The sequence below is a fragment of the Scyliorhinus canicula genome, chromosome 5 (assembly GCF_902713615.1).
Source record: "Scyliorhinus canicula chromosome 5, sScyCan1.1, whole genome shotgun sequence".
NCBI classification, from domain to species: Eukaryota; Metazoa; Chordata; class Chondrichthyes; order Carcharhiniformes; family Scyliorhinidae; genus Scyliorhinus; species Scyliorhinus canicula.
Window position 1 is genome coordinate 213,179,616 of NC_052150.1, and position 25,793 is coordinate 213,205,408.

General features: G+C 48.1%; 1 protein-coding gene and 1 long non-coding RNA gene across 5 annotated transcripts in view; one reads left to right on the forward strand and one right to left on the reverse strand.

Moving 5' to 3' along the window:
- LOC119966556 (NEDD8 ultimate buster 1-like) overlaps positions 1 to 25,793 on the reverse strand; it is a 91,103-nt gene that overhangs the window by 28,276 nt on the left and 37,034 nt on the right. For all 4 annotated transcript variants that reach the window (XM_038798451.1, XM_038798450.1, XM_038798448.1 and 1 more), the window contains exons 6-9: positions 22,091 to 22,170; positions 20,024 to 20,130; positions 12,652 to 12,838; positions 6,501 to 6,608 (exon numbers count right to left, since the gene is read on the reverse strand). In XM_038798451.1, the coding sequence (XP_038654379.1) occupies positions 6,501 to 6,608; positions 12,652 to 12,838; positions 20,024 to 20,130; positions 22,091 to 22,170 (482 nt within the window). The remainder of the gene's footprint in view (positions 1 to 6,500; positions 6,609 to 12,651; positions 12,839 to 20,023; positions 20,131 to 22,090; positions 22,171 to 25,793) is intronic.
- Positions 1 to 25,793, forward strand: part of LOC119966557 — a 99,383-nt gene that overhangs the window by 23,989 nt on the left and 49,601 nt on the right. The window lies entirely within an intron of this gene.

Here is a 25,793-nt window from a genome sequence, read left to right on the forward strand (position 1 = left end):
CTGTCCAGTCCTGTTAGAATTTTATTGGTTTCAATGAGATCCCCCCCCCCCCCCGCCTCATTCTTCTGAACTCCAGCGATTACAATCCTAACCGATTCAATCTCTCTTCGTACCTACGTCCTGCCATCCCAGGAATCAGTCTGCTGCACTCCCTCCCTTGATAGAACATCCTTCCCCAGATAAGGAGACCAAAACTGCTCACAATATTCCAGGTCCGGTCTCACCAAGGCCCTGTATAATTGCAGCAATACATCCCTGCACCTGTGGTCGAATCCTCTCGCAATGAAGGCCAACATACCGTTTGCCTTCTTTACCACCTGCTGCACCTGCATGCTTACCTTCAGCGACTGGTGCACATGGCCACCCAGGTCTCGTTGCACATTCCCCTCTCCTACTTTACGGCTATTCAGACAATAGTCTGCCTTCTCGTTTTTGCTACCAAAAGCGGATAACCTCACATTTCTCCTCCAGCAATTGTACTGACAAGTTGACCGGAGAAGACCTGCATTTTCTTTTACCATCGACCAATTCAGGTGCAGTGCTCTAACTGTGAGATGTGGAAGGCCCATGACGCTCCGAGCATTCCAGGTAACTACATCTGCAGGAAGTGTACCCAATGGCAGTGCCTCACAGACCGCATGGTTCGGTTGGAACGGCGGTTGGATGCATTTAAGAGCATGCAGGTGGCGGAAGGCATCACAGATAGGAGTTATAGAGATGTGGTCACACCCGAGGTGCAGGCAGACAGGTGGTGACCGCTAGAAAGGGCAAGCAGTCAGTGCAGGAATCCCCCTCTCTAACAAGTATAACATTTTGGATACTGTTGGGGGGGATGGCCTGTCAGGGGAATACAACAGCAGCGACCAGAGCAGTGGCACCTGGCCTAGTTGTTCAGCGGGGAGGGTCAAAGCACAGAAGAGCAATATTCATAAGGGACTCCATAGTTAGGGGTACATATAAGCGCTTCTATGGTCATCAAAAAGGTTTGGTGCCAGGGTCCGGGATGTCACTGTACATCTGCAGGGCATCCTGAAGGGGGAGGGTGATAAGGCAGAGGTCATAGAACATAGAACAGTACAGCACAGAACAGGCCCTTCGGCCCTCAATGTTGTGCCGAGCCATGATCACCCTACTCAAACCCACGTATCCACCCTATACCCGTAACCCAACAACCCCCCCTTAACCTTACTTTTATTAGGACACTACGGGCAATTTAGCATGGCCAATCCACCTAACCTGCACATCTTTGGACTGTGGGAGGAAACCGGAGCACCCGGAGGAAACCCACGCACACAGGGGGAGGACGTGCAGACTCCACACAGACAGTGACCCAGCCGGGAATCGAACCTGGGACCCTGGAGCTGTGAAGCATTTATGCTAACCACCATGCTACCCTGCTGCCCCTGTCATGGTACATGTTGGTACCAATGGCCGAGGTAGAAAGGGGGATGAGGTCTTGCATCAAGAATTCAAGGAGTTAGGCAGTACACTAAAGGACAGGACCTCTCGGATTGTAATCTCTGGATTACTCCCAGCACCACGTGCCAGTAGAGGAATAGGAGAACAGCACAGATGAATGTGAGGCTTAAGAGTTGGTACAGGGGGGAGGGTTTTAGATTCCTGGACCATTGGGGCCATTTTTGGAGAAGGTGGGACCTGTACAAGCGGGAGGTCTACATCTAAACCAAAGCAGGGCTAACATCCTTGCTGGCGGGTTTATGAGTGCTGTTGGGAAGAGTTTAAACTAGTTTGGCAGGAGTAGGGGACACAGACGGATAGCAGAATAGGGACACAGTATAACATAGAAAAGCAATCAGGTCAGAGGGAATACAGCGGTAGTACGTTTCAAGGGAGTGAGACAAGGCTGGATTGCCTCTACTTTAATGCCGGGAGTATTAAAGGTAAAAAGGATGAGTTAAGTGAGATGATTGACACATGGAATTATAATAGAATAGCTATCACAGGGACATGGTTGAGTGAGAGGCAGGACAAGATTGGCAGCTCAACATCACGGGATATAGAATCTTCAGGCAAAACAGAGGAGGGGGTAAAAGAGGAGAAGGCATTGCATTATGAGTTAAAGAGGCAGTTGCTGTGGTAAGGAGAGATGATATCTTGGAGGGGGCATCAAATGAAGCTTTTTCGGTAGAGTTTCGGAATAAAAAAGGGACAGCCACATTGCTAGGTGTTTATTATAGACCTTCAGATAGTCAGCGGGAAATTGAGGAGCAAATAAGTACACAATTCACGGGGGTGTGTAAAAATTCTGGGGAATGGAGTCTGACAAATGCTTGATGTATTGGTGGGGGAGCATTTAGTGATAGCGACCACAATGTGGTACAGGCCCAATATATTCCCTCTAAGGCAATAGGAAGGTGTAACAATCCCGGAGAACCATGGATGACCAGAGACATTCAGGATATGATGAGAAGGAAAAGAGAGGAATACAGAAAGTGCAGGAGGGAGCTTAAGAAATCAATTAAGAGAGCAAAGAGTGGATATGAGAAAGCTCTGGATGGTAAAAGTAGGAAAATCCCAAGATATTCTTTAAGTATACCAATGGGAAGAAGATAACCAGGGAAAGGGGAGAGCCCATTAAGGACCTAGGAGGAAATCTGTGGGTGGATCCAGAGGACTTGGTAGGGTGTTGAACAAATATTTCATATCCATCTTCACCCAAGAAAATGAGGAGGTAGTTATGGAACTCAGAGAGAGAGAGAGATGGTGAGGTTCTTGAGCAAATTATCATAGGGAGTGAAAAGCTATTGGAGGTGGTGGCAGGCTTTAAAGTGGACAAATCTCCAGGCCCGGATGAATTGTGTCCCAGGATTCTGTGCGAAGCGAGGGAGGAGATGGCAGGGGCTCTGACCCACATTTTTAATTCCTCTCTGGCCAAGGGGGAGGTACCAGAGGACTGGAGAATAGCTAATGTGGCCCACTATTTAAGAAAGGTTGTAGAGATAAGCCAGGGAACTACAAACCTGTGAGTCTCACGTCAGTGGTTGGGAAACTACTGGAGGAGATTCTGAAGGAGAGAATCTATCTCCACTTGGAGAGGTAAGATTTGATCAGGAATAGTCAGCATGGCTTTGTCAGAGGGAGGTCATGCCTAACAAATTTGATTGAATTTTTTGAGCATGTAACCAAGTCTATAAATGAGGGTAGTGCAGTTGATGTAGTTTACATAGATTTCAGCAAAGCCTTTGACAAGGTCCCACATGGGAGACTTATAAAAAAGCACATTGGATATCGGGTGATTTGATAAGGTGGATTCATAATTGGATTTGCAGTAGGAGGCAGAGGGTGATGGTAGAAAGCTGCTTTAGTATCTGGAAGTCGGTGTCCAGTGGCATACCTCACGGATCGGTGGTGGGTCTACTCCTGCACCTATTTCCTATGTTTCTATGTCAATCACTCTAAATCGGTGTCCTCTGGTTCTTGGCCCTTCTGCTAATGGCAACTGTTCCTCTATATCTGTCCGGTCTTGTCCCCTCCTGATTTTGAATACCTCTATCGAATCTCCTCTGAATCCACTTTCCTCCAGCAGAACAATCCCAGCTCCTATCCAAGTATCCACGTTTCTCACCCCGGCTCTCCTCAACATTGACTTCAGACCCTATGAAGTCTCATGACATCAGGTCAAACACGGGCAAGGAAATCTCCTTCTGATTACCATCTACTGCCCTCCCTCAGCTACTAAATCAGTGCTTCTCTATGTTGAACATCACTTGGAAGATGTCACCCTGATACCAACCCCTGGGAACCTCACTGTATACCTTCCGCCAGTCCCCTGAAAAACAACCATTCACTACCACTCTCCGTTTCCCATCGCTTAGCCATACTGGCACTGTCCCCTTTCAATTTTGCTAATAAACCAATTGCGCGGCACTCTATCAAATGCCTGTTGGAAGTCCAAATACATCACATCAACTGTATTATACTCATTGACCCTCCCTGTAACCCCATCAAAAAACCCAATCAAGTAAATTAATCATGCATTTAACAAATTTGTGCTGGCTTTCTTTAAATAATCTGTACTACTTCTCCAAGTGGTTGTTAGCTTTGTCTTATCTGAAAGATAATACCTCAGACAGTGCAGCACTCCCTTATTCCTGCACTGGGAGAATCAGCCTAGACTTTGTCCTCAAGCTCCTGGAGTAAGGTTTGAATCCTCAACCTCTGGCTCAGAGACAACACTGAGCTACAACTCCACATACAAGACCAATAATGTCACAGAGCCTATCGAAAAATGCTGTAATGTATCCCAGATGTGGTTGGGGATGTGAGGGAGCTGGGGGTCATTGGCCATCGGATAACAGTTGTATTTCCTACCCAAGTGTACTCTACAGTGCAGAAGGAGGCCACCCAGCCCATCGAGTCTGCACTGATCCTCCGAAAGAGCACTCTACCTAGGGTCACTCCCCTGCCCTATCTCCACAACCCCACACATTGATCATGGCCAATCCACCTAACACGCACACCTTTGGACTGTAGGAGGAATCTGGGGCACCCTGAGAAAACCCACGCAGCACAGGGAGAATTAGAAAACTCCACACAGACAGTCACCCAAGGCCGGAATTGAACCCGGGTCTCTGGTATTCCCCAGGAGATGACTGGGAAATTGCTGGTCTGCATATCAGAGATTATAAAAATAAAGGGGGTGGCTACATTAAAACACTTCCCCATGAAATGCTCTTTGCAACTTTAGGCCCATTTTGCAGAATATATTTGTAGCTGATAGAGTATTGATTTATTGATTTATTCATAGTTTTAGGTGCTAATTGAATGCATGTAGCTGAGAAGTAAAATTATTAAAAGTGTTCCGACTGTGAGAATCCAGTCATTGTTTCACATAATGAATTAGCCATTGTATTCCAGTGTATTCAGGAATAGGAATGTATCAACTAATCAGTTAAAGCAAGGTCTCTGGGTTGAGCTGTGGCCTGAGAAACCTATCCTGTAACTTTCCTAAGACTGTGCACGCAGACGCTGAGCTAGTTTTGAAAGGCACTTGTAATCTTAAGTAATGTCCAATGTTTGATTAATAAATCATCCTCTATGTAGCAGAGATCCTTTTGAACAAACCAGGAGGTCTCAGCTGAGAATTAGAAAACAATGAGAGTAAATGAGGGATTAAATCAGAGATAAGAATTCCTTTAAAAGTAAGATCTTGTTGTCGAGGTCTTGTTCCTGAATTCCTGGATTCTTGAATTGTCTATCTGTTTGTTTGTGTTTAAAGTGATTTCTTGTGCTGTTATATTTTATGTATCTGTTTGATTCTTTTATGTATTGTTTGATATTTTGTTTCTAAGTTTTGATTCAGTTCTTATTCAAGTGTATTCAGGTAAATAATTAGCAATAAAGTTGTATTTTTGACACCTCCAATCAACCGGACTATCGACTCTCATTAGAAGGTAAAACAAGAGTCCCAACAATAGCGAATTAAAAGAATGTAAATTTAAAAACTATTTTCCTTCTCTAATATTGTATCCAATTTATTTCATGACTGAATGTAATAATTCCCTACCACAACCCAGTCTCAAATTATCGTCACATCATGGATGACTTCGCAATTGTCCATTAACCTATCACGCCTATGTTCACTGACTTACATTTCACCTTCTTAATTTTAAAACTTTTTCAAATCCCTCCATGCCCATCATAATCACGGTAACCTCCTACAGCCCAACAACCTTCAGGGATATCTTCCAATTCTGACCTCTTGCACCTCCTTCGTTTTAATTGCTCAACCATTGATGGCCATTCCTTTTTTCCCCCAAGGCCTCAAGTTCTGGAATTCTTTCCCTAAACCCTGCCAGTTTTTCCCCCTCTTACTCCATGTTTGTTCAATATGAAACCGTCAATAAAATATTATTTAACTAAAAGGAACTCTTCAAAACCCACCTCCTTTACCAAGTAGAGGGGGAGACAGTGGCCTAGTGGTATTGACACTGGACTAATAATCCAGAGACCCGGGAAAACGCTCTGGGGACTGGGTTCGAATCCTGCCAGGGCAGATGGTGAAATTTGAATTTGCTAATAAATTTGGAATTAAAAGTCTAACGATGACCACAAATCAATGGTTGTAAAAACCCATCTGGTTCACCGATGTCCTTTAGGGAAGGAAATCTGTCGTCTTGACATGGTCTGGCCTACATGTGACTCCAGACCCACAGCAACGTGGTTGACTTTTAAATGCCCTCAGGGATGGGCAATAAATGCAGGCCCACATCTCATGAACGAATCAAAACCAATTTGGCTGCCATTCACTCCTGTGGGATATTTTATTATGTTGAAAACAAATGCAATTCTAGATGTTATTGTTGTTGAAGCACAGACCACATGGTAAAAGGGGAAGAGAGAGCCCCAACCTAATGCACCCATTCAAACCCCCATCCACTATCCCTACATGCCTTTGGGATAGGGGATTGATAACTGGGGTGAACCAGAAGAGAAAACAGCTGGAGCAATAGATTTTAAACTGAAATTAAACACTTTACCTCAGTTAGGTCCCTCAGAGCATCTTTCATCATGTGACGGTGATAGAAATATACTCCCCAGAGCACATAGAGGCGCAGGAACAATATCTTATGTCTCCCACTGTCATCCTGCAGAAAGAAAGGAAAGTTTTCCTAAGATGATACTATTTGAATCCATTTCATTTAAAGCATTCAACGATGCATTATCAGAGAGGTTTTGTCCCCCCCGATCCTTCCCCACACCCGATCTGATCTGACCCGACAACCACTATCTAACTCTCCGCACCTAATCCCAATGCTCCAACTCCCCACTGACTGACTCGGTCAAACTAACCGACCGAATTGCAAAGCCCTCCTGTCGTTACCTTACTACCCCGACCCACTTTATCCATCTGCTGCGCTATCACCCTCAACTACATACCGTGCTACCCACCTACCACCTGACTAAGCTGCCAGCCTTTCACCATACCCACCTACCACCCTGCTGCCTTCCCAACCCTAACCCCTTACATACCCAACCCCCTCATACACCCAACCAACTTACCAACCCCACTCCCTTAACCCTAACCCCTTACATACTCAACCCCCTCATACACCCGACCAACTTACTGACCCCACTCCCTTAACCCTAACCCCTTACATACCCAACCCCTCATACACCCTAGCAAATTACTGACCCCACTCCCTTAACCCTAACCCCTTACATACCCAATTCCCTTACACCCGACCAACTTACTGACCCCACTCCCTTAACCCTAACCCCTTACATGCCCAACCCCCTCATACACCCGACCAACTTACCAACCCCACTCCCTTAACCCTAACCCCTTACATACCCAACCCCCTCATACACCCGACAAACTTACCAACCCCACTCCCTTAACCCTAACCCCTTACATACCCAACCCCCTCATACACCCGACCAACTTACCAACCCCACTCCCTTAACCCTAACCCCGTACATACTCAACCCCCCATACACCCGACCAACTTACTGACCCCACTCCCTTAACCCTAACCCCTTACATACCCAACCACTCATACACCCGACCAACTTACCGACCCCACTCCCTTAACCCTAACCCCTTACATACTCAACCCCCTCATACACCCGACCAACTTACCAACCCCACTCCCTTAACCCTAACCCCTTACATACCCAACCCCCTCATACACCCGACCAACTTACCAACCCCACTCCCTTAACCCTAACCCCTTACATACCCAACCCCTCCGCCCACCCAACCAACTTACTGACCCCACTCCCTTAACCCTAACCCCTTACATACTCAACCCCCTCATACACCCGACCAACTTACCGACCCCACTCCTTTAACCCTAACCCCTTACATACCCAACGCCCTCATTCACCCGACCAACTTACCAACCCCACTCCCTTAACCCTAACCCCTTACATACCCAACCACTCATACACCCGACCAACTTACCAACCCCACTCCCTTAACCCTAACCCCTTACATACCCAACCCCCTTATACACCCGACCAACTTACCCACCCCACTCCCTTAACCCTAACCCCTTACATACCCAACCCCCTCATACATCCGACCAACTTACCCACCCCACTCCCTTAACCCTAACCCCTTACATACCCAACCCCTCATACACCCGACCAACTTACCGACCCCACTCCCTTAACCCTAACCCCTTACATACCCAACCCCCTCATACACCCAACCAACTTACCGACCCCACTCCCTTAACCCTAACCCCTTACATACCCAACCCCTCATACACCCGACCAACTTACCGACACCACTCCCTTAACCCTAACCCCTTAACCCTAACCCCTTACATACCCAACCCCTCATACACCCGACCAATTTACTGACCCCACTCCCTTAACCCTAACCCCTTACATACTCAACCCCCTCATACACCCGACCAACTTACCGACCCCACTCCTTTAACCCTAACCCCTTACATACCCAACCCCTCATACACCCGACCAACTTACCAACCCCACTCCCTTAACCCTAACCCCTTACATACCCAACCCCTCATACACCCGACCAACTTACCAACCACACTCCCTTAACCCTAACCCCTTACATACCCAATTCCCTCATACACCCGACCAACTTACCGACCCCACTCCCTTAACCCTAACCCCTTACATACCCAACCCCCTCATACACCCGACCAACTTACCAACCGCACTCCCTTAATTCTAACCCCTTACATACCCAACCCCCTCATACACCCGACCAACTTACCAACCCCACTCCCTTAACCCTAACCCCTTACATACTCAACCCCCTCATACACCCGACCAACTTACTGACCCCACTCCCTTAACCCTAACCCCTTACATACCCAACCCCTCTGTCCACCCGACCAACTTACCAACCCCACTCCCTTAACCCTAACCCCTTACATACCCAACCCCCTCATACACCCGACCAATTTACCAACCCCACTCCCTTAACCCTAACCCCTTACATACCCAACCCCTCCGCCCACCCGACAAACTTACCAACCCCACTCCCTTAACCCTAACCCCTTACATACCCAACCCCCTCATACACCCGACCAACTTACCAACCCCACTCCCTTAACCCTAACCCCTTACATACTCAACCCCCTCATACACCCGACCAACTTACTGACCCCACTCCCTTAACCCTAACCCCTTACATACCCAACCCCCTCATACACCCGACCAATTTACCAACCCCACTCCCTTAACCCTAACCCCTTACATACCCAACCCCTCCGCCCACCCGACCAACTTACTGACCCCACTCCCTTAACCCTAACCCCCTACATACCCAACCCCTCATACACCCGACCAACTTACCCACCCCACTCCCTTAACCCTAACCCCTTACATACTCAACCCCCTCATACACCCGACCAACTTACCGACCCCACTCCCTTAACCCTAACCCCTTACATACCCAACCCCTCCATCCACCCTACCACTTATCTATCCGACCCCCTTAACCTTACACACCTCATCCGCTTACCCACACCCTCTTGCCATAGTTGTTCAAGGAAGCTTTGGGGCAATTAAACTCTTCACTTACCAGAATAAGGCAGCTCGTACCATTAATAGGGGCTTGGCTTTCCCAGACAATCCAGTGCTACCAAGAAGCAGTTCCCTTTCAGGAGAAGCTGGGATCGGAATCTCAGACAGAAATGCGTAGTTCAGGTGTGGCACGGAAAGATAGGGATGGAGTAGCAATCTGCCGGTGATTGCTGCTCCCCGGAAGATTCGGGCCCAGGAGTTTTTTGTTAAGTGGGCAACAACTTGTTTACTTTAAACTTGAGCAATACTTTGGATGGGGGTGTTATCCGATGAGAAACAATTGGATATGCTGTGATTGTATCCATTGGAGTTTAGAAGAATGAGAGTGATCCTATTGAAATATAAGGGGCTGGTTTAGCACACGGCTAAATCGCTGGCTTTGTAAGCAGACTAAGGCAGGCCAGCAGCATGGTTCAGTGCCCGTACCAGCCTTCCCGAACAGGCGCTGGAATGTGGCAACTAGGGGCTTTTCACAGTAACTTCATTTGAAGCCTACTTGTGACAATAAGCAATTTTCATTTTTTTCATTTTCATACAGGGCTGAATTCTCCGATCGCCGACACCAAAATCCCATTTGGCGATGGCACGGAGAATCCACGTTTACGCTGTTTTTGCGATGCTCCGCCCCCTCAAAATTGGCGTACTCGGGGAGTATGGCGCAGGTGTATGGACGGCCTCAGGACATCATCTGAGGCCCTCCCCCGATGCTCCGCCCCCCATGGGCCGAGACTCCGACGGCGTCGCTCACATGTGCTCACATCGTTCGGGGCCCTCATGCGGTGGCTGCGGACTGAGTCCAGCGCCGCCAAAGTCGGGGGCAAGGGGAGGGGGGGGCGGGGAGCTGTTCTGCTGGCAGGAGGGGCCTTCAGCAGGGGTTGGGGGTCTGGTAGGTGGTGGTCCGGGGGTGGCAAGGCTGGTCACGGGGGGCGTTTTCTGGAGGCTGGGTCCATGTGCGGTTGGCGCCATGTTACATGGCGCAGCCGGCGCCATGCACGGTCACGGACCTGACCATACTGCGGCCCTATCAGCAGGTAAAGCCGCGGGCTTTACGTTGTGCGGCTGCTAGCCCCCCACCGGGTGGAGGATCAGTGCAATGGCGGCGCCGACATAGCCACAGGATCGGAGAATCCATCCCATAGGATGCTGGGGAACTTGACAGGATGGATGCTGAAAGGATGTCTTGTCTTGTGGGAGAGCCTGGAATCATTTGCAATTATTCATTATTCGCACCTTTTACATTTACTTGCACCTTCATTATTTGCCTCATAGTGCGAGGGACTCAGGTTTGATTCCGGCTTGGGCCACTATCTATGTGGAGTCTGCACGTTCTCCCCGTGCCTGCGTGGGTTTCCTCCGGGTGCTCCGGTTTCGTCCCACAGTCCAAAGATGTGCGGGTTAGGTGGATTGGCTCTGATTAATGTACGGGGTTACGGGGATAGGGCGGGGGAATGAGCCAAGTTTGTGTGCTCTTTCGGAGGGTCGGTGCTGACTCGACGGGCAGAGTGGTCTCCTTCAGCACTGTACAATCTCAATAGATTTCCATGCATAGAACTAGGAGACACAGTTTAAAAATAAGCGGGTGGGAGTCTCGCAACGGGGGTCTAAGTGCCGACGCCGGAGTAAAAACTGGAGTGTTTTACTCTGGCGTCGGTGCCCATTCCCAGACTTATTCTCCCCCCTCCGTGGGGCTAGCAGGGGTGTCACGCGATTTACGGGGACGGGGCCTCGGCGCGGCGTCAGAGACCCGGCGCCGCGTAAAAGACGGGGCGCCTTGGGTCCCGCGCATGCGCAGTTGGGCCGGCGCCAACTAGCGCATGCGTGGTGGCCGTCCTCCCCCAGGCCGCCCCGCACAAACATGGCGCATAGATCCAGGCTTGCCGGCGTAAGAAAGGAGGCCCGCCGACAGAGAGGCCGGCCCGCCGATCGGTTGGTCCCGATCGCGTACCAGGCTACTCCGGAGGGCCTCCCTGGGGTTGGAGCCCCCTCCCCCCCCCCCCCCCCCCCCCACCCCAAGCTGCCCCTGGCCCTTGAAGCCACAGGTCCCGCCGGCCCGGCAGCAGGTTAGAACGGCGCCGGCGGGACTGTCATTTTCTTTTGCCGGCCGCTCAGCCCATCTGGGCCGGAGAATCGGTGCTCGCCGTTTGCGGCGATTCTCCGAGAGGCCCGGTGCGATTCGCGCGGCGCTGGTTTCGGGGGGGTGGGAGAATCATGTGCGGGGGTTGGGGCGGCGTGGCGTGATTCGCGTGGCGTTACGCCAATTCTCCCACCCGGCGTGGGGGGGGGGCGAGAATACCGCCCAGCATCTCCCATTTAAGATGACGATTCGGAGAAAGCTTTTTCTCTCAGAGGGTCGTGAGGCTTTGAAATTCTCTTCCCAGAGAGAGGTGGAGGCAGGGGCACTGGATAATTTTAAAGAGGGAATAGATAAATTCTTGTCTAACAAGGGAGTCAAAGGTTATTGGAGGTAGGTGGAAAGTGGAGTTGAGGCCACAATCCGATCAGCCATGATCCTGTTGAATGGTGGAGCAGAGTCGAGGGGCCGAATGGCCTACTCCTGCTTCTAATTCCAATGTTCGTAAACAGAGTATATTTAAAAAAGCAGATACAATGATTTGGCACAAGCATATTACTAATTTGAAACAGCAATGTAAAAAATACCTATATATCCCCTGTACATATACCACTGAAGGAACTGTCTAAGAAGGGATGTAGAAAAAGGGAAATTGAAAGAAAAAGGTCATTATTCTCACAAATTGGATCACTGCCACGGCCATACCCTTTCCGAATCCACAACCTCTAACATCTAGAAACACAAGGGCAGCATCAAGGGCAAGGGCAAGGCCAGCATCACCACCTGTACGTCACCCATCACCCTAACGTGGAACAATGTCACCGTTCCTTCATCACTGCTGGGTCAAAATCCTTGAACTCCCTCCTTACACCACAGTTCAAGCAGGCAGGTCACCACCATCTTCTCGAGGGCAATTCAGGATCGGCAATAAATGCTGAATTTGCCAGAGATGCTCAAATCTAATGATGAACAAACTGGAAGGCGAGGCTGACTCTCAATGCTCCAACCCAGGTAAACGGGTGACTCTCACAGACAAAATATCAACCAACCTCAAGTTGTTGAAGACGTTCTTCATTTTCTCCAAAACAGTTGGTGAAATATCTCTGGGCGTTTTCTAACCTCTTCTCCGCCTCTTGGAGACGCTCAATATCCCGCAGCCCAAGATAACACCAGCATATATCTAGATTCAGCACTCCATAGTTATCAATACTGTTGAGTTGCACTTCATCACATTCTCTGTAAAAAAAATAGACCAGTACATCAAAATAATGCAAGAAGAATGTTCTGACTTTTCTTTTAGCTTCGGAATTATGTGACTTTCCTGCCACACAGGGAGGGTTGGTTTCGGCTGAATTTATTATACTTTATACTGAAAGGAGCGCGTGATCTCCTTGTTTAATTCTGCCATCTCCCTCACTCTCTATTTCCTTCACTCCACTTTTCGTGCCCATGCCTTCTGCTGCCCTAGTGGCTTGAGAGGGGCTGGTTTGGCACAGTGGGCTAAACCGCTGGCTTGTAATGCAGAACAAGACCAGCAGGGCGGGTGGGGGTTCAATTCCCTGAACAGGCACCGGAATGTGGCGACTAGGGGCTTTTCACAGTAACTTCATTGAAGCCGACTTGTGACAATAAGCTATTACTAAATTCACCCACCCCACCCCAAACCTCACCAGCTTGCCAATTCTTTCTTCCCCCCTCATCATCGACGGCTTTCACCAAGCTTTCAATCACCTTTCCTAATGACAAATCTTGGTGTCAAGTTTTGTTTGAGAATAATGTCATGATTCAACCTTGTTTCAAGCTTGGGTTGTTTTGCTCTGTTGCCGGTGCCATGTAATATTATGACCCCAGACCAGGCCCCAACAGTGGCGCGGCCGCTCGCGAGATTCGACAGTCTCATCGCGTCACCAGGTCGTGTGCGATGAGGTCATTAAAATGTTGCCGCCGCCGCAACTGAATTGCGTGCGATTGGCTATCCCATTGGGGGTGCTATTCAGTGATGCACTATCAATTACAACAAATTGGCGTTCCCATTGGGGGTGCTATTCAGTGATGCACTATCAATTACTACAAAGACGAGAGTAGTGAATAATCGAGGCTTTATTGAGCAAAGATGTGTGGCCTCCTGTAGCTGCTACCAGAATGGGAGCAGCTCCGGCGAGCACACACATTTATACGCTGCCTACTGGGCGGAGCCAGCAGGCAGGGATTTACCCATATAGAGAACGTAGGCCATTGCTTGGGATTTACCCATATAGAGAACGTAGGCCATTGCTTGGGATTTACCCATATAGAGAACGTAGGCCATTGCTTGGGATTTACCCATATAGAGAAGCCTTACCGTACTACATCTAATATACAGTTAGTGGTGACTACCACATTCAGTAAGTGTGTCAGGACATAAAATTGAGTGTGGTCGGGGGCCAGCGAATCACATGCACATGTTTCAGGGTTGTGCAAAATTGGGAAGATTCTGGGGTGAGTGTTCGCGGCCTTAGCCAGGATAGTGGAGGAGGAGGTGGACCTGGACTCTTTGGTGACAATATTTGGGATTTCAGAGAAGCCGGAGCTCATGGAGAGGAGGAAGGCCGATGTCTTGGCCTTCATCTCTCTGTTTGTGCAGTGGCAAATTTTGCTGGAGTGGTGGTCGGCATCGCCACCGGGGGTAGCGGCTTGGTTGGGTGACCTGTACAACTTCCTGCGGTTGAAGAAGACAAAGTATGAGTTCAGGGGCTCTGTAGAGAGGTTTGAGAAAAGGTGGGGGCTGTTTGTAACCGTGTTTGAGGAGCTGTTCGTTGCAGGAGGGGTGGGGGAGGGGAGGGTGAAAAAGGGGGAAAATTTGTACAGACTGTATAGTTGATTGTTAGGATGTATGTTTCCTGGGATATGTATGTATTATAGCTTGTTTTGATATATGTTTGTAATAAAATACATTTTTAATATAAAGGACATGCAAATTGGCCAACACTCTGCCAGTGCAAATTCAGAGCAATTCCCGGCCCAGAAGGCACTGTAACCGCTGGGGCCGGATGTGCGACAAAGAGCCTGGAAGCTGGAGCTGTTTTTAAGCTCTCCACTAACCAAATTCACTGCAGCCAGCCAGATAGCTCAGTGAAGACCCCCCCCCCCCCCTCCCCCCGAGGTCAGGAGTCTGGGGTGGACCCACAGCTGCATGCCAGTGAGGAGCAGAAGAACATCCTCTTCCCCAGGGTGGGCCCGCCCTCCTGAACACCATGCTGTCAGCGCTTCCAGCCTCACCAGGAGGAGACCGCTGGTGATCTAGAGGGGTGGGGAGGTCACTGGTCCGACTATTGGCCTGAGAGGGGCATAAAACCAAGGAGGGCTCCAAACGCCACAGAGCATTTGCTTTCTGGCTGGGGTGAGCCCTGCTGATCCCCTGCTTCCTCTGCAATGGGGCAGCACTTCTGAGGAGTGTCAGCACCTGGTGAGCTCCTGATTGGCCCTTGATGATGCAGCTGGGGTACAAGGGTGTCCCTTGGGACAGCCTGGGTGGAGCCCCAGATGGCAATAGGCCTTCTGAGCATTGTTACAACACCCTGGGCTAGTGCGCGATTGATCCCAGCCCCATAGGCCCCAGAGTCCCAATGCAAGTGAGTTAACCGATAATTTGTTTAAAATTCCCACAATGTTTGGCCCTTGACTGCCCGATAATTTATAGTCACCAGGTTTGTAAATTGTACACAATAACTTTATTTATAACAGAAATAAATTTTAAATAGGCAGCAAGTACAACAAAATACAGCGCTTTTTACCATCCCACCCTCTACCCAAACACACACAAGATAGACAAAGACAGAGGAGGGAGAAGAGGTGAAAATAATAAGGGTTTAAAGGCAAAAGAAAGATGAGAGTCCTTGCTTCCGATTTTGAAGTCTTTGCAGCAGGCGTTCCCCCCCAGGATGCTGAGTGGTCAGAGCTACTGGTGTCATATTAGTGATGATCGTCTGGCTGGAGCATTCAGTCAGGACCACCAGACAGTAGGATTTCTTCTGGAGAGTCCTTTTCAGCTTTGTCAACGTGGGCCCTCGCTCAAAGGAACAGCCTCAGGCATGTTTAATTCTGAAGACTCTTTGCCTCACCTCAACCCAGCTCCAGCCGGAGTTTTAAACTTAATTGGCTTCCAATGTCACCAGAATGATGGCCAGCTTTACAGAGGAAGGAACAGAATCCCAACATGAGATTTTCAGTGAGGTTTAAACATCTCAGAAAACCAGAGTAGCTGCTTCCAGCTAGGGGGCTGGATTCTCCGCCGGCGGGATGCTCCATTTTGCCGGCAGCCCACGGGTTTCCCGACGGAGTGCGGCTGCCCCACAATGGGGAAACCCCACTGGCCAGCTGGCATAATGGAGCATCCCGTTGACGTGCTGAAACAGAAATGTGGTGTGGCGGGGCGGAAAAATGAAACCGGAAGGGAAAACCAGCCTTATTGGGGAAGATACATTGCAGAGAAAATCAGAACCAATCAGCACGGGCTATTGGCAAAACCTGGCGGCCTGAGCCAGTCCATTGGCTGCCAGCCAAGTCCATCAACCTGAGCCAACAATTATGTCAGTGAAACCTTTCTGGAATCTGCTGGTTTGAAATGCTAAACTGCTTCCTGAAGCCTGCTTTGCCTGGAGGTCACAGGTCAGCCTTCAGTTTACCCAACCCAGGCCTCTACTCAAATTCAAGGTGAACCACTTTGCCTTGAAGTCATTAATCATCCATGGACAAAAAGTGTAATAGTGAAAAATAACAAAAATTAAAAAGAGAAAAAGGGAACAAACGGCATTTAACCAGGAGTGATCCTTGCAGCATTTACAGGACACAAGCAGCACTCAGCAGTGTGAGCAGCCAGGAGCCTGTAAGTAGCACCAAAGGAGTGCATTAAAAAGATAGACTGCAGCAATAGTGGTCTAAGCCAGGCCACCCCGATCCCGAGAGGGACACTCCAAGTCCACGGACTTGGCACCAAGTCACTCCCCACTACTGCCCCTGGCCCGGGCTGCTACCCCCAGTATGCCCATCAGTTTTCAATGGTTTTTCAGACTTTCTTGGCCTCTCTACAGCCATGGAGCCTAGCCTCCGTCGCTAACTACTTGTAGTAATTCATACTCGTGAGACATCCGCCTGAGGGGGCGGAGCATCAGGGAAGGGCGGAACATACTGTGTCCAATCTGCTCGTCACATTAAATTTCATGCAAATGCTGGTTTTGCATGCCCCCGCCAGGGAGGGACTGGAGCATGGCGCCAAGATCAGTGCCGGGTGCGGACCCCGATTTTGGCCAGATGCCCGCTTCTCCACCTGATCGCAATTCACGTTTCCAGCGTGAAGAATTCAGCCCAATGGCTGTGAAACTATCAGACTTCGTCGTCATTACTCCACTGAAAGTGACGGCTATTTCTGGAGTCTGCACATGTGCAGAATACATGGGAATACAGAAGTTGCTGTCAGTGCCTCCCCGTTTCATAGAATCTTAGAATTTACAGTGCAGAAGGAGGCCATTTGGCCCATCAAGTCTGCACCGGCCCTTGGAAAGAACATCCTATTTAAGCCCATGCCTCCACCCTATCACAGTAACCCAGTAACACCACCTAACGTTTCTGGACACCAAGGGGCCATTATTTAGCATGGCCAATCCACCTAACCTGCACACCTTTGGACTGTGGGAGGAAACCGGAGCACCCGGAGGAAACGCACGCAGACATGGGGAGAACGTGCAGATTCCGCTCAGACAGTGACCCAAGCTGGGAATCGAACCCTGGACCCTGGAGCTGTGAAGCAACTGTGCCAACCACTGTGCTAGTGCTGCCCCAGTGGTTGCACTGTTCAGGCTTCCCAGAATGTAATTCATGGAATGAGCAGAATTGATGAATCCTTCCAATTGTATGCTGTCTGTCTTGCTATACAAACCCTTCCAATTCCAATTCTCTTCCCACACCTCGAGGTGCATTCGGCAGACTGTCGCCTGCTTCCATGGCTCGTTATTCCTGGAACAAGTCGCGGGCCTGTCGCCATAATCAGACTCTAGTGAAAGCCAAACCTTGTTGAATGAGGTGTTTTGGGGTTTTTAATGACGTGCTAACTTCATAGTTACTAACTGTGGTAGTATAACTAGAGGTACTACGGTACCTGGGAATGTGAGCTACCATTGGTGGGGAAGGCTCGCTGCTCATTGACCCAAGTGTTTGCCTTTTCATTGGTCGGGATGTAAGGTAGCTCCGCCCAATGAGGCGGGGTATAAAAACCCGTGTTCCCAGCAGCTGGCCTTCTTTCTGTACTCGAGCTGCTGGGGAAACATCTTGTAGATTAAAGCCTTCAATTCGGACTACTCCTTCGTTTCAGTAGTTATTGATCGCGCATCACTAACCTCAATGTATTTTTTACATTTATGGAATGTTAAATTGTTCCACAGTGATAAAATAAAATCCCACATATTTTTAAAAATATGTTCTATTTCTTTTTTTCCAAAAACAATTTGGATGCCTTTATTTTAGCTGCTATCTTAATCCAATGACTATCACTCATTTAGCTGTCCGAAAATATGTGAAGGATAGTAAGTGCTTTTAACTTGCTGGTTTTTGCATGTGCAAATAATTCAATGTTGCTGACCTGCTTACCTGCATATGGCAAGAGGTCCGCTTGACTTGATGCCAGATTTAAATTGCGGTTGGGAAATTGGAAAGCCACGTCACAGGGGTCAGTCGATCAATAGGGACAGCTTTCTTCAAGGCCAGGGGCGAGTGCCTTACCACTGACCACAAAATTAGGGTCTGATGCCACCCATGCCACCTGAACTTTGCGACACACCATTTTCTGCTTACCATTAACGCAACAAGTGAGCCTGCTTGGTCCTCGTGATCTTGCTGGCTTTGTCATTCAATGTGACATTTCAGCTAAGGACTTCAGCTGATGATTTAAGTTTGAAAAGAGTCAAGAAGTTTGTCCTCGAACTCGCCACACTTAGTCTTCAAATGCCTTTGAAGTTTCCAGGCTTTTAAACTTTCAATCCCCCGGCACATAACACACATGGGTGTTGCATCCTGATTTGCATTGGCAACATTAATAAAACCAGACCTCAAAAAATCTTTTTTATACTGCTTTGTTCCTGATTTTAGTTGCTTCTTAATGGATTGTTCACCAGAAGCCCTGGAGCTCACACAAACACTGCTTTGTCCTTCCGTAGACTCTCCCGAGAAGCTCTCTCCAGCAGATTCAGCTGTCGGCTCCTGGCCTGTTTGTGTCTCTGATTACAAAATAATCCATTTTCAATTCTTCTGTCGTGTTGTTTGCTTGCTGGCAGCTCAAAATGGGGGAATCTCTCCCGTGCCCGGATCACGTGACGTCAGTGTATGGACGCGTGACCTCCTCTCTGCCGCCACTCCTGGATCAGCGCGCTGGCTCAGGAGGAGGTGGTCTGTCCCGCTGGGCTTTGGGCCTGTGCATTGCTAAGGGGCACACATGCCCAGGACGGCCGGCATTCTGATAGCCTGGCACGGCCGGCATTTAAAAAACCCGGTCGCAGCCATTGGGCACTTCTTCCCTCAATCGGGAACACCACGACTGATGGTCCCACAACCCTCCAGACACCCGCCCATGTCTCACCCGTGGGTCACGACCCTGAGTTTGACAGTGAACCAGCCTCTTTACAATAGATCACTGCAACCTACCTGCTTTCTGCCAAGTCCCCCAAACTCCTCTTTTCAATCATTTATATGATTGTGAAAGACCAATTACTTTGCTCAAATAGTCCTACCCCAGTAACAATCCAACTGGGGGAACTCCTAATTTCCTTACATTTAAACCCCCAATATTTAAATCCATCCCACTAGCGAACACCTGCCTGGACCAATCCTCTTCTTAATCTGTAAACACATATTTATAAAAAGGAACACATTTTTGAACTCAAAGTTGTAATGGAACGAGTTACAAGCTCAGCTCTGAAGAATGTCAATGTCTATTTGTAATAGAAGTTTCTGAATGAAAATCAAGGCCGGGATTCTCCTGCCGTTTGCTGGCGACGATGTGATTCTCTGTCCCCCCCCCCCCCCCCCCGGCATAGCACCCCTGCCTGAGAGTTTCCCAGGGGGCTGGGGTGTCCTCGGTGGGAAATCCCATTAACAGGAGCAGGAGGAAAGAATCCCACCGCCCGTGTATGGCGTGACACCTCCCGCCACCGGGAAACACATGGGCGGGCCACCTGGAAAATCTGTCCCGGATTTTTGAACCTTCAGGAATATTATCATTGCAAGACGTACACGAGCTCAAAGCAAGACTCCATCCATTGTCCTCATCTTACAAACTTTTCTCTATTTACTCTTCAAACTGCATTGGGGATATGTTAGTATTAAATGTTGCTCAAAGTTAAAAAATATATATTTTCCACACGCAAAAGAAATTAAAATGAGAAAATCCATGACCTGAATTCAAGTTCTGCAAGGTTTAAAAACTCTAATGCTTCTTTATACATCGCTTCCTTCATCATAGATCTGCCTTTCTCATGCAGGATCAAGGCTGTCAGAATCACCTGTCAACAAAAGAAGAACAATGGACAAATAGTCAAAGCAGGGCCAATAGGAAATATTTTTAAAAGTATCACCTGATTGTGAGAGCATCGCCAGGGCTCAGTGGGGTTCACTCGTGGCCCTCAGCCAGATGGTTGTGAGTTTTAAAGTTTCCGTGGTGATATTTCTATGCCAGAGATGCCGAGGGTGAATTTGCCGCCGTTGCTCGCAGTGGGATTCTCCGTTCCAGCGGCTGACCAATGGGACCTCCCATTTTAGCCGCCACACGCCACTGGGAAATCCATGAGCGGGGGCAGGGGGGGGGGGTGCGCGGCTGGTGAATCCAGCCAGTGGAGAGTTCACCCCAGCATCGTTGGCTGTGGCCTTAAACCAAACCCCTGCCTATCCTTTCAGCTCGATGTAAAATATCCCATGGTCCTACTTTGATGAAGAGTAATAGTTGGTCAGATTAGCTTAAAGACCCCCAAATAATAGCCACACTGTAGGAAAGGGTATAAATCAATCAATTATAATAGGAACATGTAAAAAGAATGGGAGTAATAATCATGGGTAACTTTAATCTTCATGTCGATTGGGTTAACCAAGATGGAAAGGATAGCTACGATAATGAATTCACAGGGAGCATTTGGGATATTTTTCGAGAGCAATACGTCATGGAGCCAACCAGGGAACAGGGTATCTTGGATCTGGTAATGAATGGGTAATGAGGCAGGTTTGATAAATGATCTCAGAGTAAAAGATCCCCTCGGAAGTAGTGATCATAACATGATGGAATTTAGCATTCAGTTTGAGAGTGAGAAACTTGGGTCAGAAGCACCGTGTTTAAGTTAAATAAATGGAGTTACAATGAAAAGGAGGTTGGAGTTTGCTAAAGTGGACCAGGCGGATAGATTAGCAGGAAAGACAGCAAACAAGCAGTGGCAGACATATAAGGAGGTAATTCATGACTCTCAGCAAAATATATCCCATTAAGGAAGAAAGATTTTAAGAGAGGGCAAAATCAACCATAGCTAACCAAGGGAGTTCAGGAGGGTATTTGGCTCATCGAGTCTTGGAAAGAGCACCTCAGCTAAGCTCACACCTGTACCCTATCCCCGTAACCCAGTAACCCAACCTAACCTTTTTGGACACTAAGGGCAATTTAGCATGGCCAATCTACCTAACCTGCACATCTTTGGACATGTTTGGACCCTTAATATCTTTGCTTAACAAAAACCTATCTATCTCAGATTAAACATTAACAACTGTTCCAGCTTCAGCTGCTGTTTTTGGGAGAGAGTTCCAAACCTCTACCACCCTTTGAGTGAAGAAGTTCATCCTAACATCTGTCCTGAACAGTCTGGCCCTAATTTTTATACTATGCCCCCTAGTTTTAGAATCTCCAATCAGTGAAAATAGTTCATCTTTATCTCCTCTGTCTTTCCCAAGTACAGGAACAGATGATTTGCTCTCCAATTTGTGCCAGTTGCTTGCCTGCAGCTAGAATAGGAGGGGCCAACCTGGTTCACAGGCAAGTCACATCTGGATCTGTTCTCCGTTGAAGTGTGCGGACATCCCATTGGTCGATTTTCTGACCAACAGACCACAATCAGTAAGAATGAATGACAACACCTCCTCCACAATAGTCCTCAATACCGGGGCGCCGCAAGGCTGCATACGTAGCCAGCCAATCCAATCAAATCAACGGAGTCATCAGCAGAGGTGCAGAAGATTCCTCAAAGGCCTCCACACCTGTTTCTTCCAGCTGTGCATCTTTTAGGAGCAGAAACATACGTGTGGTGCACTGGTCCTGAGGTAGGCACAACAGCATATCTTGTGAACACTTTGAAAATAAACTCATTGACTGTGAAGTGCTAACAACTTGATGCTGCGCTCTGTAAATACAAGTTCTGTATTTACTGCCAATATTCTGCAGGTTTGGAGTACAGAGAAGGTTTATTACGTGTTCCCGTAAACACTCACCACACGTTGCTCTTCAGGAATCTCAATTATTTCCCCTTTGTGATCCACTATTTTTAAATAGGGCTTTTCAAAATCTTCATCTGAAAGCAAAACAAAAATTAGTCACTATCATTGCACCTCTCCAGTCAAGAGTAAACTTGCTCCACAAAATTATCTTGTCTGCATCTTATGTGCCCAGGGTAACTGCCTCCTCCACTCTCCCAGGTCCTGTCATTCTTTCATTGGTGTTCGTTCCTTCAACCATTCCCATTGTAATTTCTGGGAATCCTTCCCAAAACCCACCCCTCACACCTTCCTTTGAGTTTTAGTCATTCTTTTTGCCCACCTTTTCTTTCTTCCCCCCAAGATGTTGTTACTTTTCGGTCCAGTGTCCACCTTACTTTCTGAAATGTGTCTTTAGATGGGGCGATGGCAGCATGACGGTATTGTCACTGAATTAGTAATCCAGAGACCTGGGAGATCTGGGTTCAAATCCCACCATGGGAGTTGGTGAAATTTGAATTCAGTTCAAAGTCTAATGGTGAACAATCATAGATTGTTATTAAAACCAATTTGGTTGACAAATGCCTTCATGGAAGGAAATATTACTGACAGGTGACTCCAGATCCACAACAAGCCACTATTTAGGGCAACAGTGACGTCCACATCTACATCCCATGAAAGAATAAAGGGAAAGGAATATCTATGCAAGGAATACTTTGGCTTTAGGGACTAGCATAAGTTAATGTAAAGAGACGTTCTGGAAAGTTGTGGACTGGACAGAGGCCAAGCCCATGCATCAAACCCAGAACCTCAGAGAAGCTGGAGCAGAAACTCATAAGCTGGAAAATTAAAGCAACAGCTGAAAGCACCTGAAGGGAAGACACAACGGGAGATCGCCTGGAAGTAGCTCCATTGCAGAAGGACAAAAAACTTCACTGTGCAGCTGAGGGTCCCACAGGATCTCATGGAGATCCATTGTGAATGGCCACACAGTGCAGAGTCAAAGGGCCTAGTAAGGGTGGGCAAAATATTCAGTTCGAAGTCAAGACTAGCTTTAAAAAAAGCAGAGACGTCCATCCCTGAATTGACCACCGCCAGCCAGGTTCAGAGCAGACGCCGCATACCACATGCCAGCCGAGCACATTGTAAAAACAAAAAGAAATGCAGGGTTTAAAATTCTCGGGCAAAGCTCGGAATTGATTGTAAAATGCCAGAAAATCCTGCAGTCATATGGAAGACTGATTTAACAAATCGCTGCAACATAAATGAAACACCAAAGAGGTTGAGACCGCCAAGGCAAGCGAGAGATTTCAGCTCCGCCGAGCCGGAGTGTCCTGTTTCTTTTCAGGCGGCAGGAGTTCTTCTTTGGTCAGACCAGCCAAACCTTTCAACAATTACCAGTGTAACTCGAGTGGACGGCACACCAGAAAATGACCAGAAAGAGGAGAATGAGCCCCATGCCCAGGCTCCAACATTCGCTGTCACACTGCCCGTAAACACCACAGAACAGACACTTTGGCCAATGTGCTCAGCTGCAAGATGATGCTGGAGAAAGGAACGGGAAAGCATCAACAAGCCAGCACACGCCTCAGTGAGGCACAGAGACACACGGAAGAACACAATACCACCATAAAAGCCAAACTGCAAGTTGAGCCCACTGATGAAGAACATCCAAACCATACGGAGACGTGCCTTTAACTGCCACAAAGATCACAGTAGACCACACAGAAAAATAAAAAAAGAGAGACATGTCATGAGAATAGAGTGAGTTGTGGACTGGAGAGAGACCTGTGGAGAAGCAAGCATGGAGTGAGCTCATAGCTTGTGCTGATGGTGATCTCTACCACTGTATATATGTGTGTGCTTGCATTAGGGGATGTATGACAGTACCTGTATTACAGGTTTGCTGGTAAGCCCCTGCCGGCTAGCTCCGCCCCCAGGGAGCAGTATAAATATTCATAAGTTTCCCTGAGCCATTCTACAGCTGCAGCCGGAGGAATAGCATCTCACTGTAATAAAGCCTCTCTTGTACCTTATCGAGTCTTTTGTGTGCAATTGTTAGCGCCACAGTGCTATACCCTGTAAATATGCGCATAGTTCTGTTATCAATAAACACTTAATGTTCAAACATGCAAGACTCAGAATCGCTTCCTGAGACCTACTGAATATAGAACGTCCCTCACAGTGCATAAGCTAAAATCGTAAAAACCTGTTTGACTCGAGGGGTCAGCAGAGTTAACGGTCCAATATTTATGGTGTTTGCTGCGTTTCCAGAGACTTGGGAACAAAATCTACGTGGACACTTTAGTGCAGTACTGAGGGCGTGCTGCACTCTCGGAGAATGTCATCTTTCAGATGTTATATTAAACCGAGGCTATGTTTGTCCACTCAGATCTCTTGTCACTCGAGGAAAAGTACGGGGGTTTTCCCTAGTATCCAGGTCAACATTAATCCCTCAAATAACATCACAGAAAAACAGAATAGCTGGTCATTATCTCATGGGAATGTGTGAACCCTCGCTGTGCACACATGTTTCCCACCTCACAGAATTGTCACGCCCCACGAGGAGGCCCATCTTGGCGCCCCATCTTGTCTCCACCAGCTCTCCAAACGAGCATCCTGTCTGAATGCCATTCTCCTGCCTTTTCCCCATGTCTCGGCCCTTCTTTCTAGTTAAACAATCATCTAATGTCCTCTTGAATGCCTCTGTTGAAACTACCTCCAGGACACTTCCAGGCCGTGCATTCCAGAACTGAACCACTCACCGTGTGGAAAGGTTTTTCAACTCCAAGTACTTGAATGGCTGTGAAGTACTTTGGAGCCTCCTGTGTCCATGAAAGGGACTGTATAAATTGCAAGTTCTTTCTTTCTTTGCATTCCATTCACAGGAACACTCTCAGTTATTATGGCAAATTAACAGATTTAGTAAAATGGGGGTCAGAGCTAAGAGAAATGAGCACATGCTTCTTACATGTTTACACCCAGAGTGAACTTTCCACACCCTTGATAATCTGAGATCAGCAAGAACCTTCCAGCAAGGCCTGGGTTGTTTACGTCATAACAAATAGTCTCTAGCTAGGAGGAGATAGCAGTCTTTGCTGAAACGTTTAAGAATACAAGATTGGAAATTAAACAATGTTCAGTGTACTGATTGAACAGTGTGTATGTGTAACTGAAGGTTGAGCTGTATTAGAATTCTCTCAACTTGAGAGTTGTATTAGAGGAGCGAGGTGTCTTAGAGGAGAGAGATATCTTAGAGGAGAGAGGTGTCTTGGAGGAGGGAGGTGTCTTGGAGGAGGGAGGTGTCTTGGAGGAGGGAGGTGTCTTAGAGAGAGGTGTCTTGGAGGAGGGAGGTGTCTTGGAGGAGGGAGGTGTCTTGGAGGAGAGAGGTGTCTTGGAGGAGGGAGGTGTCTTGGAGAAGGGAGGTGTCTTGGAGCAGGGAGGTGTCTTGGAGCAGGGAGGTGTCTTGGAGAAGAGAGGTGTCTTGGAGGGGAGAGCGGTGTCTTGGAGGGGAGAGCGGTGTCTTGGAGGGGAGAGCGGTGTCTTGGAGGTTATTCTGGGTAGTTCCTGTCTGTGTGTCTCATATAGTTTGTTGGAGGAAGTCCATCACAGCAGCGTCCTGTAGCATTGATTTTGTTAAGTCAAAGTTGAAGTCAAAGTCAAAGTTTTGTTAAGTCAAAGAGGAGCTGGTTTAGCACAGTGGGCTAAACAGCTGGCTTGC